Below are 18,513 nucleotides of genomic sequence, written 5' to 3'. Positions count from 1 at the left end.
TTATAAACAGTTTCCAATTTTTTCAACCCTGGTAACGGGCAAGCAACATTCATTTACCTGGACTACACTGAACCTGGACCCGAAGGAGTCTGCTTCATTGTCAAATTCTTTAAACATTTTCTTAGACACAAATTTATTTTCTACTAGAAAACTAAACTGTTGTTGGGTGTGGTGGCACACACCTATAATCCAAGCTGAGGTAGGAAGATCACAAGTTCAAAGCCAGCCTCAGCAACTTAGCAAGGCTCTAAGCAACTTACTGAGAGCTTGTCTCAAAATAAAAAACTGAAAAATGGTCTAGGGATAATGTTTAATGGTTAAGCACCCTGGGTTCAGTCCCTGGTACAAACAAACAAACAATCAAACAAAAAACAAACAAAAAATCTCCTAGAGAGTATTATTTTGAGCAAGTCATTAAAAATTGTCCTCACCTCTCCATTTCTGGAGTTCAACATTCTTGGTATTAATGAATGCAATCTCTGAGTTGTTTAAATCGTTGGGACTAATATTTCTTTGGATTTTGTTTACCTCTTCCTGTACTAAATAATTTGGACATTGTTTGATATGAGTAAACACCAGCATTTGTTTTGATATGAAAGAAGCTTGCTTAACCTAGATATGAAGTCGATTCAAACATCCACACTTCATATTGAAAAAAGTTTGCATTTCTGCCCTGGCTGTGGGAGTCTATATTGCAACTGAACCCAAATTCACAGGTTGCTGAAGGCATTGTGCAGAATAATGGTGTCTGTGGGATATGAAGGCATATGTGCTACACTGGGGGGGTCAGGTTCCCTGTATTCATTTGGGGACTGGGAGCACTTAGGTCCACTTCCCAGTTTGCTTTTGCTCACCCCAAATTGGGACAGGTCACTTAACCTCTCTGAGTTTCAGTTTTTTCATCTGCAAGACAGATGACAATCTCCGGTTTGTTAACTTTTTTGGATTGTAAAACTAACAGGAGATAATGGATGTGAAGCACCTTATAAACTTCAGTAGAAGTGACATTATGCGAGTCATTTTACCAGTTTTGAGCCTCGATTTAGTAATGATAGCTGAGATATACTGAGGGCTTGACACCTTAGTAAGATCTTTATATGCATTATTTCACTGAATCCTCACTGTTACTCTTTGATAGAACCATTATATTCATTTTACATATGGCAAAAATTAGGCCTAGAGACATTAAGCAGACATTAACTTAGCTAGTTAATTCACATAACTAAAAACTGATAGAACAAAGTTAAAAATGAGGATGATGACAATACCTATTCTATGCACTCACAAGCTAATTACAAGAATCACAAAAATAATTATAGATTTTAAGACTTCAAAATGTAATATAAGAAGTGATCTTTCTCCCAGTGATGAGCTGGCTTGGTAGAAAAATTGAATTGCCTTCATAACTGACTTATTGTTGATTATCAGTAAGTGTGGAAAGGATATGCTCATGCATTCTAAAAAGCACCAGAACTCTGCTTCATTTATCTTGTTATAAATAATGCATGAAATGGAAATAAGATTTCATGGTGGTTTTTCTTATTGCTTTCTCAGCAGCTGCTCAGAACAGTAGGTTTAAATGAGACTCACCAGAAGGAAGGAAGGTGATACTTTTCTAAGTCATTTACCTACTGTAATAAAATTAGATATTACATGACCTCCACGAGGAAATCATTTTATTGCACATTAATTCTTAAATAAGTCAACCATTTTCTAGTTCTTACATTGAAGTTTTCCTTTTTGGAGACATACATGGAGTAGATCCCGTGGGAATTAAATGCCAATGCCTCACAACTTATTAAATGAGGTTATCAAACACTTGTGAACTGAGGTTTTGAATTATCCTAATTTCTCCTGATTTCACTTTAAAATCTCATTTACTTTCAAGATGATATTTTCCTGGGAATTTTGTCTCTTGTTACAACTACACTTCTGGACTCAGAGAATTCCAGAATTCCATCTTTTCCTTTCATGGATGAGAAAGCTGATTTCTGGAGAGTTTAGGAGTTTCTCTGAGGTAACATCAACATCATCATAGCCATGATCTTAGTCATAATAGCTCCAACAACCAACATTTATTGAGTGCTTATCATGTGTCAGGCACTCCACTAATCTCTTTAAATGTGTTATGCCATGACAACTTTATGAGGTAAGTACTGCTATTATCCTCACTTCAGAGGATGAAAACACTGAGGCTTAGTGAGAATAAGTAATTTGCCAAAGGCTACTACTCAACTAGTAAGTGACAGAGCCAGGATCTTAAGCCAGCCTGTTTTATTCCAGAGCTCCCACTCCTGACTACCTGGCTATATTGCTGTTGACTGGTTGGTCATCAAGTTAGCATGAGGATTCAGGTTTTTACATGCCTACTACATGAAACACCTCTCTTGATGCAGAATATTTCTTTGTAGTTACATTGGTATTCAATTCTGAGACTTGTTTTTTTTTTTTTTTTCAATTTGGTGCCTAGCCAGAAATAATTCATGAATTTACTATCAAACTAAATGGAACTGCAGCCCCCTCCTGCAATCCACTTGAACTCACCAGAACTGCCACTAGAGTATACAAGTTTGGACATTTGCTTAGGACTATCGGTCCAAATTCTTTGAGGGAAGGGCAAATCTGGATGCAGCTCCAGCTAGGAGCAGATATGTTTGCTAGCGATTGTGACTATGGTAGTGTGGTGAGTGACAGCTTTTCGACTTGTCAAAGCCTTGCCAATTTAAGCCCCCTTCGTAACTGCCTTGGCAGGAAAATTAAAGGTCTGTGCCAAACAAATCTGCAAAGGTGGTTCTCTGATCTTCTCCGGGAGTCTTGCACATTGCCCCCTTCCCCCAACAGCTTTAACAGTCCTACCCATCTCATAGACTATGATACGTAAAGCCAAATGTTGCACGTTCCGCATCTGAAGCTGCTCTGAAAACATAAGGTGCTTATTAGCTGAATTAAAATGACGCCTTTTTAGTTGATGCTGAACCGTAGACATACACTTTGAGGCTTTCTGGCTACATGATTGACTTGACCTTTCACCCAAAGATAAAAATGGCACAGATTGCTGCACATTTTTTTTTAAAAAAGCTTCTCTTGGTGTAACATAGAAGCCATGATTATAACATGGTAGGTGTATGAGAGGAGTTCACATTAGTTCCCCTAGTTACATGGGAAAGGACCCACTAACATAGTGTTAAAAGTACAAAATAGAAAACTAAATATGCAGCAGATTCCTGATAAACCGGAAGCATATGTCTCTGGACTTCTGGGAATCCCCAAGTCTGGACTACTTCTTGAACATATGATAAGAATGCATAGAGAGTATGACAGCTTTAGTGATGTCATAGCTCTGGGTTGCCAATGAAAAAGTATTAGTAATTTTAGCTAAAAGTCATTAAATCTTTATACTTCATTTTCTCTTTACTTCCCTTATAAGCCTCGAGTATTGGCTCCCTTTTCAAGACTACTTTTGGCTAGGAAACTAAGTATTTTTATCACTTCATAAAGATAACTGCATAAATGTCACCAGCAAAGAGCCACAAAGTCCCCTTGGGATGAAACTCCTGGGCAGCTAGCTAAGCTCAGTGTTGGTCTCGCAGGGCAGCTGACTCAAATCCCTGCCTCAGAAAAAGGTCAAGTTATGACATGTCATGGCCATTCCAGCTTACCTTTCACAGAGTGGAAACATTAATCAAAATCTTGGGATTCAGGTGTCTATTATGTGGAGTATGAGCTAGAGATAAGACTGGAAAGAAACAGCAAAAGAACTAACATGGCTATTTATGATTATTAGTGAGTTCTATTGTTTTTATTATAGCCTTTTAACTCATCAGTGTTTCCAAGTTAGCATTGAGAATCAGAAAAAAGCCAGGAAAACATAAAAGTTATTTTGATAAGAACAGGCAAGATGTCAATCATCTCTTTCACCTCAAGAATCAATGGATGGACTAAATTATAACCATGGCAGCTGTTGGATGTCATGCGTAAGTGTAAGAAAGGGAAATAATTGGGACAGAGAAAGGAACAACAACAACAATAACAACAACAACAACAAAAAAAAAACAAGATGGAAAAGCAAAGAAAAAAGGAGGAGAATGAGAACCCAAACCTGACAAATGGTAAGATGGAAAGATGGAGAAATGCCTCTATTTATTCTAGAGATTCTTCATGCCAATGTGATCTGTGCCTAACTCAGATCTCTATGACTTAGGACAATTCCCAGTTGTTCATATATTTAAGAGATTTGTGAACTTCCTAAAACTAAAATATTGACTGATACTTAACAAACTTAATGAATATTCAGTTTGAAGTTAGAAGGGGCCATGGACACAAGAACAAGCAGTTATTTAAAAAACATTTTGGCATTCTGTTATTGAAAGGCTTTATGTTATGCATAAGACCACAGTATGGAAATTTGACACCAATGGTATGTACTAATAAAATTTGATAAATGGTTTAAAATACAACATTTACTTATTATAAAGTAAAATAATGAGAACTATGAAGCTATTTTGGTAAACACAAAAAAATGAGAATCAGGGATATGCTACTGATGTTCATAAACAGTTTATTTCTGCTTTCTTTTGGTTTTAGAGGTATATAATAAGATTATTATTATCACCACAGAGAAGTGGTTGCTAACAGTAACAGTTTTTACAGCTCCTTTTGCAATCTTAGAATACTTAATTTTGTAATGAAACAGAAATAATGGAAGAACTTAATGAGAACAAAAAGAATTTACTTTGCTAGAATATTTTTCCAATTGCTATTAAGATTTTTTTTTTTTACAATTTAACAGCTTAAATCAGTGAAAATCAGTTGTTCAGTATGTTTGAATTGATCTTTTGTGAATTATTGTTTTAAAATACATAAAATGAAACTTAATGAAGCAACACCATGAAACAACAGAACAGGTTCTGTGGGCAGTGTTTGAAAAACCAAGAATTGAATGTATCAAACAACTCTTTCCCTTTCACTCCCAACTTGTGGGTAAGAAAACTGAAGTCCAGAAGGGTAAAGTGATGTAAAACTAAAGTTGTAAACTTAATTATTTAGTGTTATCTTTGCTGTTCATAATACTTCTTGGTCTTGAAAGAGAATAAGCTTGGCTCTCTGAACAGTATTTCCTTCTAAATACTAGAAGAGCCCAAACATCTCAGTATGCACAGAAAATGAGCAAATATCTCAATAATAAAATTTTCATAAAGTTGCAAAATATGTAGCTTTGTACTAAGAATGTCTATGCTTTTCCTTTTGAGAGTTCCTAATTTTGGACATAAAAATGTTGGTTTTAATGTCATTCTGTCACCCTTGATTTTACCAACAGACAGTCGAGCCTGTAGTTAGCAAACAGTTCTTTGAGGGTTTAATTCTCTCCATCCAGAGCAGACCTATTAAAGAGTCTCTTCTATCTACTTTTCCCAGACCCTTCCTTCACTTCAGGTATGCAAAAGAACTCCATTAATTCCATAGCAATTCTTAAAGTACCTCAACCTCAGGGTAGTACATTTCCATTTCCCAAAGCAGTTTTCCCTTCAGCCTCTCCCACTGGTAAGTCTTAATTTTTACAGCTTTGTCTAATTACTTCTTCAGTAAAAAAGCAGCTTCCTGACATTTGCCTATGACTTACTTTTTCATTTTCCTTTTCTCACTTTTCTTTCTACTACTTCTTTTTAAGTAGCCACCTGTCCCAACATTTATACATGTGCTATATTAGATGTTTTAAAATAACAAAAGGAAAAGCATAAATTGTACATGCAGACGTCTTCCAATATACCCTTTTGCTTTTGGGTAATAAGAAATGGGCCAAAAATGTTCATCCCACAGAGAAGAGTGGGTAAAAATCAGATGCCAGAAAGAATGAGGGCATGTTTTTTCTGGTCATAAAGATATCTCTCCAAATTCTTAACAAAATGCTTTTAATTCACAATTTTCTTCTGTGGTCATTTCTTCACTGAAGTTTTTTACCTAGTGGGGAAAACTTTATATAATAGAAGAGAATTAATTCTTCATTTCTCCTAGAAATATACATATAAATTTTAATGGAAAAGTGTTGATAAGACTTCCAATGTCTATCTGTGGCTGAGTTGGCCTGTCTAAATTGAGATAAATATGCTTTTTACAAACTAGTCTTCCTATTACAGGTATGGATAACATTTTTTAATAGGACAATTTTTACATAGCTTCAATTGCATGGGTTATAATTATCATGGCTAAAAATATATCAAATGCTTGACTATTTCCAAAATAAAGAAATCAAAGCAATTTTTAACACCTTATTTAGTTTTATATCATATTCAACTTTTAATATAGAATATTCTGGTATAATATGAAACTAAATTAAACTTCACCTAAATTATAAAATATCTATTCTTTCTGTTTATTTAACGAGTTCACTTTTATGAGGCAGATAATACGGTTCTTACAAGTTAATTAGTAATAGCGATTTCATGTCACTTAGAGAATTCAGAATTCACAAACATAAGGTAGAAAGATGATAAGAACATAACCTTTAAAAAGTTAACAGCAGAAAATAAAACCACATTACTTACAGCCCCAAGATAGAGTGATTTGCATTGGCATTGCTCATGTACTAGTAACTATTCAAAGTTTTCTTTGTGTGCATTATAATTAGTAAATTCTGATTTAAAAATTTACATTGCAGTGTTTCTCTGGAAATCCAAGGAGTTTGGATAAGGATATTTTACCTTTTGGTCTTCTAGATAACTTTCGTAGGGAAGAATTTTCTATGTCCTCTCTAATTAATCAAGCATGAATGAACTATTACTAAAGAGACTCCCTAGAAAGAGTTGCAGGTGTTAAGGCAAATGCACCATCATGACAAGTTTCTTGACCTGACTTTCCATGATTACTCATCATTTGAGATGTTTCATTGGCCAGGCTAAATCTTGATCTAGAAAATAATCTGAAGGCCAATTGGGGTTTCCAAAAAAGCAAACAATGATGTGTGAAAGTGTTAAGTGTTTAAATACTTAAAGCTTCTAATTAAAAAGACTTTTAAAAACATATGACCTTGGAAATATGTTCTGCTTTCCATTTAGCAAAGGCTGAATTTGTTCAAAGGTAGCAGAACTCTTCTAAGGCTGGTTCTGATTCTAATTAATCAGTGTGGACCACCTACCTACAGGTGAGAAGGAGCCAGCTATGACCCTGAAACATGGTCTGTAATGATCATGTCCCTGATCAGGGACAGAGAGAAAACAGAAAGATACTGACAGCATTGTGCCTGCACATTGGTTAAGAACATCAAATTGTTCATTGGCCTGGATCTTGTCTGAGGAACAAGGAATTGGAATGAAAAGAAGTCAGAAGAGAAGATCACTCCAAAGAGTGCTTCACCTACTACCTTACAAAAGGAAAAGTCCACAGACCCTGAGATAACTTCACACAGCAACAGGAGCAGGAGCACAGGGACTAATGACACAAAACTAGAAAGGGACACTGGATAGCATCACTGGTCATTTTATTTTTGATTTAAAACTTCATTTGAATTTGAGAAGCTTACTTGGGATCTGATTTATGTTTATGATAAATAAACTAGTAAATATGACTGACCTGGCTGGACAAGGATCCAAGTTACACTCCTGAAGCTTGGGTTTGGGTTTGATGTTCTCTGGGTAATAGTGACAGTACTGATCCGCAACCACTCGGTTGCTACGGAGATCATAACACTCAGCCGATGTCAGCTGGTAACCTGCAAGGATCAAACCAACCAGGCAAATTTAAAGGTACATACCAAGGCAATATATTGCTTTATGTGTTTTGGCCATCTCACATTAGTGGAAATTATTCCCCAATGCCCCAGTCATTTCCAGGAAAAAAGACACATAATTGGAAGGCTCATTAATTTTTGCAGGCCTTAAATACTTTTTTTTTCTTCAAGTAATCCACTCACTGTAATAATTAAATTATATTACAGAGCTTGAATTACATGAGGGCATAGCCAGATTATAAGGCTCTATAAAAAGAGAAGAACTATTCCTTTTATTTCTTTTGTATAATAAAAAAAATTAAATACAGACTTTTACATCCAAAAAACACCATTGGTATTTATTTACCAATCTTATGCAAGGATGTCTAACTGCCCCCCTAGTACCTATAACACCAGAAAACAATAAACTCTTAAATAAATAAATAAAATATATCTCAACATCTCCTGCCCCTTGGACCATGGAGTTCAATGGAGCATAGCATAGGGTCAGATTCTGCCAGGTGCCAGGGAACACAATTTTTGCCTAAATTCAACCTCAATGGGTTGAGCTGAGTAAGTGGACAATTAAGATCCCTACAATAGCCACCATTAACCTGTTTCTTTACAGAACTACAAAAAAAAAAAAAAAAAAAATCAAATGAAAATTCTCTCCCTGTTTAATTTTTGCCTTCTCCAAAATCTGTTGCCATTTCTCTTTAAATTAAGTCTCTAGCCCTTATTTCTTAGTCTCTATCTGCACTGTTTAGAGAAGCCTCTTTTTAAATAACATTTTATTGGTACATTATAATTATATATAGTCGTGGAAATCATTGTGAAGAAGCCTCTTTTTAAAAGTTGCTGAGTAATAGTTTTATTATCAATCATGTGTTATCTTTTCTACCTGCCTTGTAATGTCCTGTGCATCTCTCATGGGTGGCGATCAAGACTTAGATCCTGGGGTGAAAAATAAATGTACACAGACTTAAAAAAATATTCATATTATTCTAACCCTAATCAACCCTTCAAGTATATCCTCCTTGGTCAGTAGTTGAGTCCTGTTATTGCTAAACATGTATCAGGAAGCAAGATTTAAATTGTTAAGGGACTTGCAAAAGATTTTAGGAAATCAGAAGGAGACTTTTAAGCCAGATTTCCTGGCTTGAGGCAGTGTTCTCAGACCACCCACAAAAATTAATTGTTCATTAAGGACCTAAAAAAAGACCTTTTAAAATTCTATTGGAAAGATGAAAAGCATGGAAAGTAATGAAAGCAATGGGTAAGAACACATGTTCCACCACACTTTTTGCTTTATAAGAAAATCAAGTAGCAAAATGATATTTTAGATGAGTAAACGTACTTTTATTTTTCAAATCCATTGTACTCCAAAGCAGCTAATTTTATGACAAGGTAAACACACTATAATTTATACACCTGACAATTTATGCTCAAGGGCAGACTTTATCATGCAGCAAATGTGGGGACAAACAATAAAATTATAAATCTGAGATTATGATTTTCAAAACCATAAATTGCCAACCTAAACCCAATGCTTTGAAGATATTATAGTGCATATGAAGTGAAAAGTTAGAATGAAAATGAAAACATTTAGCAGAATGGTCAGATGACTCTGTTTTCTGGAGTTTCACAAGTATCTTGGAATAGAAATTCTTTACACTGGGCAAAATGAACAACCATTTGAATCTGGAGTGAGAAGTAGAGAAGAGAACTTAGAGATCATCTCTTTTGTAATTTTCAAAATGGCCTGTGAAATAAGAGAAATGCAGGTCTCCGCAGCCTGCACAGCTTCACTGAGAGAAGTTCTCCTTTTATCTGGGCTTCCTGAGTAAGATTTCCTTTGAACAAAGCATTTGATATCTGAAAACATTTGAAAACACTTAGAGTTCTGTTTCTTCACTTAAATGTGAGCAAAACTAGGCCAAAGGGATTGGGTATATATGAATCTAACACTGATTGCCTTATTTTATACTGAGCTATTGTCAAGGTTATTGAAATTATACCCTCACAGCAGCTCTAGGTGAACCTGGTGTAGTGTGCATATAATTGAATTGCTCTTTCTCATAAAGCATGGTATTTGTTTAGAAAGAAAAAATATTATTTCCTTAGATTGCTTTCTTTGAAACTCTTTTCTATGGTAATTATTAATAAATATATCAAAATAATGGCTCCCCAATAAGCATCAAAGCAATTGACAGATTATTTTTAAACAAAGCAATTTTCTATTCAGGATAGATAGAGCAACCACAAAAGCTATTCCATTGAAGTGCTTAAAATGTTGAATCAGTAGTTATTTAACAATTGAATATAAGCACTTGATGGCATTTTGACTTACTACTTTTAAGCTAAAATCCAACACTGCTCTGTAGAACAATATTTCTAGTGGTTTGTTCACATGGTATGTATGGAGACAGTTAAAGGCGAACTACCTCATATATTCTTACTGTCTCAAAAAAATTTGAATTATTGTTTGTCTCTATTTTGTAGTATCATCCTTTTATCTCTTGCCTAACTAATTTAGTGATGTTTATGTTGATAAACTATTTAAAGTCAGTCATTTGAAGCTAGGGTGGAATGTATTTGATATGCTAATTTTCAAAGATATATATATCCATATATATATATTATATGGAAAACTTAAAAGATAATCTATAAAAGTTGGCAGTTAATCCAAAATATTCACATATTGCTTGTTGCCTTTCAGAAAAGAGTTTGGTAATATATGCCAATAGCCCCCAAATTTCTGAAACTCCTTTATCTAGTGTCCTTACTGTTGAGTATTTATCCCAAGGAAATCATCTAAAAGAAGAAAAATACTTAAGAATAAAATTATTCATTATGTTACAATAGTAGAAAGATTTAAATGACTTAACTGATTTATTATAGGGAAATGACAACATAAATTACTATAAAATAATTCAGAGCAAATATTATATAGTCAGGCAAAGTATAAAGAACAGAAAATGGGAGAGAAAAACAAACAAAACAAAAAATTTTCCCATAACACAAAATACCATTCATGATTCAGATGTGATAGAGTGGAGACAGCAATTCACTTCCTGAGTTTTCAGAAGAGATGCATTTTAATTAATATATAAAGTCATGGCATTCCTTTTAATACATGGGGTAGAGCCAAAAATAACTGACCTTAAGTCAGCAATATTTTTGTTCTGGTAATAGACTATTTCCTCTAATCAAGTCACCTTGACAAACGCTCTTCACTTGATCCCTGAATAAATGATGTCTACTCAACCAGAAGTGCCTTAGGACAACACTGCTGCCAAATTATTGTGGGCTTTCCATGAAATCAAGGAAAGAAGTGGGGACTGCTCCCTCTCATGGGTATCTCCAGAAGGAGATGTGTGTGTGGCATCTCCACTGAGGTCTGCCCTACAGGAAGGCTTCAGGATTTGTCTCCATTGAGAAGAAGGAATTGGGTCCACCCAACAGTCCATTTCTTCCATGCAGAAGTTATTCCACTCTTATCATAGTCAACTGCTGCTCTCAGAAGCCCACAGTTTCTAGGTTAAATCAACAGTATTACCTCCTCCACAGGTTGCTGAGCAGGGGAAAAAATCCGTCTCCCTCCACCGGTGGATGATAGGCTGGTAGAAGATGAACTGGACCGTGCTATCTGTGGGCCCTGAGTCACGGATCTGCAGGAGACAACAGGAAAGTTGAAGAACTAGCGTGCCAGGGTGGTGCTTCCTGGGTCCCAGAACAACTTTGGTCTTGGGCTATGTGAGGAACAGCCTTGGGACAGAAGTGGCAGTGGTAACTTGGCTTATTTTATCACACAACCAGCAAATGGCCCTTGCCTAGGTCACCACTGTCCTTACCTTCTCAGGTCTGTTGCCATAAAAATAAAGGATGGTAATGGTAACATCTCAATTTGTGATTCTGTCACCATGTTATCTCAAGCCAGCATTTCCATTCCATATATATATATCAAGTAAAATTATGTGCATTTTAAAACATAGGCTGGGGAATAAACAATTTGTCCTAAGAAAATTATAAATGCCAGACACTGCTCCAAATGAAAGATAATGTCTGTGGTTAAGGAAAAAAAAAAAAAAAACCTCAAGAATTAATTCAGACACATTTAGGAGGCTTCTTATCAATTTGGTGACTTATATATTTAAATGTACAAAGCTACCAGTTGGAAACTTGCTAAAATGCAAATTCCTGGGCCCAAGCCCAGATAACCAGGCAATTCAAATGTAGATAGTTTAAGAACTAAACTTTAAAAAACCCAATTTATATTATAAAAACAATTACTTTCAAATAAGATTGGTGCTTATGGAAATTACAACTCCTTATTTTAAAAGGGGGAATATGAGGCAAGAATTCTTTAATGACTCTTAAAAGTATAAGGTTGAGAAAACATTCTCAAACTGAAAGAGAAGGGAAAAGTACCTAACATGAACAATTAATCTCATGAAGACAGAGTGACGCGCCCTACGATATTTAGACTGTTGGGCAAGACTTGGACTATTTATTATACTAAAGGGAGTTCCACGGACAATTGAGAGGATCACTCTTTACTCCCGCTACATTATAAATAAAGAAGTATCAAATGCAGCTGAATCACACGGCCTGTCTTTGTTAAGGGTTTTAAGCTTTCTCAGTGTTCCAACTCCTTTTATGTAGGGTAAACTGATGGATCTTGCCCTTGGGTTATTTTAAAGATAGCCCACTTCTCTGCTACTGATCTTGACATGTGGACTAAACACCTAGGATGTAAGAGAAATAGGAATACTGAAGAAACAGGGCCAAGAAAAATTGGTAAGTGCCAAACTCTAGGTCAGCTTTTAGAGTTTGGATGGGAATATGGAAATATTCCTCAGAATGCCTAGGACTGCTAGTGAGGAAGAAAAAAAAAAGAGGGAAGAAAACCTACTTATCATCTCATAGAATACTGCAGCTGATTCACGGAGCACTCTAATTAGAATAGACAGTGATCCAATTCCCTTCTTTAAAACGAAAACAGTGGACCTAGAAAAGGGTACTAATTTCTGCTATCTTAGGGATATAGAATTATAGAATTAATAACATTCTTTAGAAAGTTTTTCTTTTTCAGCTCACAAAAACCCCTACCTCTCTTGACATGTGTGGTTATCATACTTGGAAAGCTATTGCAGCCTCCTGGAAAAAAATGAAAATATCAGAAAATTCATTTAAACCCGGAGACACTATTCCCTGCTATGAGTCCCTTTCACAATGCTAGAAACTGAGTCCTAAGAATGTATGTGGGGGTGGGGTGGGGTGGGCATCACATCTCTTTATAGCCAAAGCCAGGAGGATGGAATATCACCATGTTTGGAGAAGCCTCGTTCTGGGGCCAGCGCTTGCCTTTTGGTCTGGTTAAAAGGCAAAAAGGTGGAGCAAGTAATTTTTTGGCTTCCTAGAGGTTACCAATAGAAGCCTAAGAGGAAGAAAGGGATGAGGAGGAGTGTTGGTGTTACTGGGAGGGCTAGCAAACACCATGTCGAAGGAAAGAAAATAAGCTGGTTGGGAAGAATATTGCTCTTAGTAAGTTCTGTAAAAAGAACCATAAATTCTGAGGCTGTATGCTTACATTTGAAGAGATTAGAAATGAAAAAGGATCTCTTTATTTATTAGAAATGTAAAAGGATCTCTTTATTTATTTTGAGGATTGAACCCAGAGGCCATCTACCACTGAGCTGCAACTCTAGTCCTTTATATCTTGAGATAAGGTCTAGTTAAGTCATGGAGGCTGGCCTTGAATTTGTGATCTCCTGCCTCAGCCTCCCAAGTTGCTGGAATTATGGGTGTGCGCGACCTGGCTTGGATTGGGACCTCTTTATTTTAAATAGATGAAACCAGTCAGGAGGTGTCTGAATCGCTGGCCACATAATCTTGCTTGATTTTGGCCACATGGATAACATTCCTGATTTCCCCTTCTCTATAATCACATTCTTTCTGTAACAATAACAGTAACAAGCAGCACTTACTGTATGCCTACCACATGTGAGGTATATTTTATTTACATTAATTCTAACCTTAAAACTGTATTATGTTATTTTCCATATTTAAGTTGAAATGGGAAAAATTAGGCTCAGAGAGTTTCAGTGACTTATTGAAGGCCACACAGCTATGGAATAGCAAGATGGTTCTACATAGCTCTAAAGCTGCCAATCTTTTCATAGTTTCATGCAGTCTCCACAGTGGTATTGTGATGATACATACACATTTATCTTTAGTTGTATTCTTGCATCTGTCTTCATAGTATTTTCTTAATTTTTGATTTTAAAGTAGAAACAAATCCTTAAAATAACAAAGGTGAGGCCAATCTGATGTCTAACTCTGATGGCCAAATATTATTCATGTCAATGAGCTTGCCATGCTCCTTTCCTCTGGTTTTCTTAATTCTGGCCTGTTTGGCCCCTTGTTATCATTAGTTCTGCACCTTCATAAACTCTGAATCCTCAATCATCATGTGCTAATTCTCAAGAGTATGCTGAAAGCTTCAGTTTGACACCTTAGAATGTTGGTGTAAGGAGCTGAACACATCTGGCATATGTAATTTTGACCTCCCTATGCTAATAAGAATAAAGAAGTTCTGAACCAAGCTTTTCTCATAATTACAATGTCTCAGTGTTTCTACTGCAATGTAATGACATCTCACCTAAAAGCAGATGAGAAGACTAAAACTGGCCCCCGTCCACAGCAATTGATTGCATTGTCAAGGGAGAGCTGGAAGACAGTGGGAATGTGTGTGTGTGGCCCAGTTCAATCAAAGGAACCAAGGAGAAATAAACACATGAGGACATTAGCAGGTACACGATGGCTTTCCCAGATAAAGGTCAGCAAAAGCATTTTTCTTCTCTGTTGAGTAAAGGGCAATTTGTGAGCTTTTGGTTATCCAACTAAATTGCTTTCTCTCATTGATATTGTAGAAATTTCTGCCCCAGGGAGGCAGGTGGCAGGGGTGCCCCTAATCCGCCATGGCTGTAGTTCAGTCGCTGCTCTGATGATAGCAGGCGGGCAAAGGGAAGCATAGGTGACCCACTACCGTGTATCTGAGCTGGGACCTCAGTGCTGACTTGGTGACAATGCTCTCAGGGCCACCGATGGTCTAGTCTAGTCAAGTCTGTTTTAGTCTACTGTAAAGGGCTTGTAAAAATGCCAGTTGTTACTGGGATGAAGTATAGATTCTATCAACCTACTGTTTGGAATACCTGATCATTTTAGCAGTTGGACGTACTAAGGTTAGAGATTATTAGGTAAAAATGATATAAAAGTTGTGAGTATTCAATTTCCCCTTTGTGCTTTTTTAGAGAGTTTTCTAGTCCTTCTAGCACTGTAGACCTCAGTTAAAAACATACTGCAGTTCAGCCCATAGGCCTACAGCTCAAGAGAGGCGTTGGTTATGGCTGAAGTTGCCCAGGACCCTGGGCAATAACGCAGTGGACCAGAGATGTTTCTTTGGGAACAACAGATGTGCCGTTTGTAAGGAACTAAGAAGGTGGAAAAGATGGGCCAGGCAGGAAATGCTGAGGAACAGAGCAGACCAGATCCTGGAAAGACTATCCTAGTGCTCAGATGGAGGAAGCACAGGAGCAGAGCAGGCCAGCAGGCAGGACTGCAGAGGGGTCTGCACTCAGCAGGAAAAAAGCAAGTACTCCGCTCTCTGGCTCTGTATCTCAAAGCTTGCTGTGTGATTAGCAAAACAGTGCGTGAAACCCAGAAAGAAACCTAGGGTCCTGGAATCTCAGTTCTAAACTCTTGGAACCTATCAGCAAAAAGGGGAATCCTGAATGGAGGAATCACTACATGTAAAAGTTGTGTAGGAAAATGAATCACTACTTACCTTTACTTCTTTGCTTTCCTACCACTGATTTCAACTTTTACTCTCAAGAACCCTCGCTTTAGGACAATTTTTTTTTTCCCCTTTACGAGCACAGGTTAAATGGTATGAGGAGACCATCTGGAATAGGCTGGATAGCAGGGCAAAACCAATCAGGGCTTAAAATTTTGCCAAAGCTTAGCCTCCACTGGAGGAAAAAATTGGTTATTACAATATTACTCAAGATTCGCAGGCTGCCCATTTCTCAGAATGCTTTCTAATCACCTTAAAGCATAGTGAATATCTGAATATCTGTAGCTTTTACCACCAGTCCTTTTTACTTGAGCACTCAACTATATACATTATTATTTCAAACTTCTCTATTCAGTGTTTTACTTCCCAAATGACATTGTAAACTAGGAGAGGGAAGATATCATATATGACAGTCAATCAGCCCTAAGTATCAAAGTTCTTTTACAAGAAGGATGGACACAGACACACAGACACACACACACACACACACACACACACACACACACAGAGAGAGAGAGAAATTGCATAAACTTACTGGCAAAGTGAATTTTGAACTCTCATTACTTTGCTGATGTTACTTCTTTCAAGGCTTCTCCTATAATTCTCCTAATAATAATAAAAAGAACTTTTGGAGCTGGGCACAGTGGCACACACCTGTAATCCCAGTGACACGGCAGGCTGAGGCAGGAGGATCATGAGTTCAAAGTCAGCCCCAAACTTAGCAAGGCCCTAAGCAACTTAGCAAGATCCTGTCTCAAAATCAAAAATAAAAAAGGGCTGGGGATGTAGTTCAGTGGTTAAGTGCCCTGGGTTCAATCCCTGGTACAAAAAAAAAAAAAAAAAATGGGGGTTATGCTAAAGGCTGTTCAAAACAAAATCTGAAAACATTATCTCTGCCTAATACTTGAACTGATACAAATGGAAACCATGAGCTTTTTATTCCCTTAGAATACTAAAAATGCTCATTTTTATAGTCCTCTAACTACAGAAATGATAACTTTGTGAACTAACACATTTGTTAATTAGGTAGACTTAACCATTCCACAATGTACATATCTTCAAAACATCATGTTTCACATGATGAAAACCTACCAATGATATCTGCTAATTTATAAAACACAGAGAGAGACATACAAAACGCTTTTCAGGGGAAAGTTGAGATGATGCAAATATTCCTAACTAAATCCTCCAGCTATAAAAATGTAATGCATTTTTTAAATTGTCCTCTGCAGGAAATAACTGTTCTCCAGCATCCAGTACATGAATTGTGGAGCAATGCTCTTAACTCTGCATATACTTATTGTTTTCTTTTTGGCTGTATACCTCTACTACATGAGTAACTTGGATTCTCTTCACTTTCTAATCTAATCTGGTTTCCTTTTTTTTTGTCTTTTTTTTCTATTTATTTTTAGTAGTATATTTTAATTATACAGATAATGGGTTTCCTTGTGGCATATCATTCAGCATGTAACATACTTTGATCATATTCTAATCTGGTTTTCTGACTCAGATTTTCAAGTGGGCAAAACCAGAACACATACAAAATTATCTTGACTGTTTTCACAAGTAGAGCTAAGTTGGAGGTTCTAATGAAGGAAGGACTTCTGACTGAGAAAGACCCTCTTCTACCAGGAAAGATCATTATCTTTCATTGAATTTGCAGCTTCGAAAAAGATGCACAGAGCATGGGGGAAAAAAAAAAGGAAGGGAATACTACGCCAGCCAGTCATCCAGCAAATAGCCAGATCACCCTATGATTAATGTATTGATAGATGTCACAACCAATCATCTTTCATTTCCATTTATATTAAAATGGCTATATCTGCCAAATGGTTCCTGAGAAAGTCGGTTGTAAATTGATGATAAATAGATGAGTCTTTGATCATCTTCAGAGAAGTCACTTTCTGCTATTGTGTAGAGAGGATATTGTGATTGATTTGACTGGAGGTTAAAGTATTTCAAAAACAGGAAGGAAGTAATTTGATTCTATCTACTTTTATACATATTATCTCACTTAATCCCTAACAAGGGCTCTATTGGAAGAAAGCAGTATTATATTACCATCTTATAAATGAGTAAACAGGCTCAAGAAAGTAAACCAACATGCTCATGGTCACACACTCGGTAAGCAGCAGGATATATTAAATTCTAGAGTGCTTATCTATTCTACCACACTACACTGGCATTGCCAAAACTGTTTGCTCAGTCAATGTATCAAGTTTAAATTTTTGGAAGAAATGCTCCCATAGGAAGCAATATGAGAAAGATTTAAAGGTGGTTGGAAAAGGAGATCCTAAAACATTCTTTTGGAACCGATAGCAATAAGTAACAATTCCTTTGTTGTGAGGAAATCTACCTTTTATGCCAAAAAAAGTCATTTCCTTTTAAAAAATCATAAATGGTATTTTGGCAATAAAGTTCCATGAAGAGATTGACAAATGGCCCTTTATATTCCTGGGAATCTTATTTAAAAAGAGGATACAACTTAATATAATACATAATGCATCCGCTAAAAACACTATTCAAATTAATAAATTAATCCAGGCAAGTTGAAGGATAAAAATTCAACATACAAAAATCAATTGTATTTCTATACACTAAAAACAAACTATTCAAAAAACAAGTAAAAATTTCCCTTTTATAATAGTTACTTAAAAAAAAAAAAAGCTAGGAATAAATTTAACCAAGGAGGTGAAATGTCTATACACTGAAAACCAAAACACCAAAGAAAGAAATTGAGCAAGAGAGAAATAAATGAAACAATATCCCATGTTTATGGATTGAAAGAATTAATATCATTAAAATGTCCATACTACCTAAAGTGATCTACAGATTCAATCTAATTTCTATCCAATGATATTTTTACAGAAATAGAAAGAAAAAGTGTTGGCAAGAATAGAGAGAAGAAGGAACACTTGTACTATTTGCTGTTTAACCCTGAATGGCCAAAGCA

The 18,513-nt window shown here is 36.1% G+C and overlaps 1 protein-coding gene across 1 annotated transcript in view; it reads right to left on the bottom strand.

Moving 5' to 3' along the window:
* Positions 1 to 18,513, bottom strand: part of Adamtsl1 (ADAMTS like 1) — a 369,220-nt gene that overhangs the window by 194,867 nt on the left and 155,840 nt on the right. The window contains exons 8-9 of the mRNA XM_027950603.3: positions 11,262 to 11,373; positions 7,567 to 7,705 (exon numbers count right to left, since the gene is read on the bottom strand). Of these exons, the coding sequence (XP_027806404.2) occupies positions 7,567 to 7,705; positions 11,262 to 11,373 (251 nt within the window). The remainder of the gene's footprint in view (positions 1 to 7,566; positions 7,706 to 11,261; positions 11,374 to 18,513) is intronic.

The sequence above is a fragment of the Marmota flaviventris genome, chromosome 13 (assembly GCF_047511675.1).
Source record: "Marmota flaviventris isolate mMarFla1 chromosome 13, mMarFla1.hap1, whole genome shotgun sequence".
Lineage (NCBI taxonomy): Eukaryota > Metazoa > Chordata > Mammalia > Rodentia > Sciuridae > Marmota > Marmota flaviventris.
This window is presented reverse-complemented; position numbering and strand designations above follow the sequence as displayed.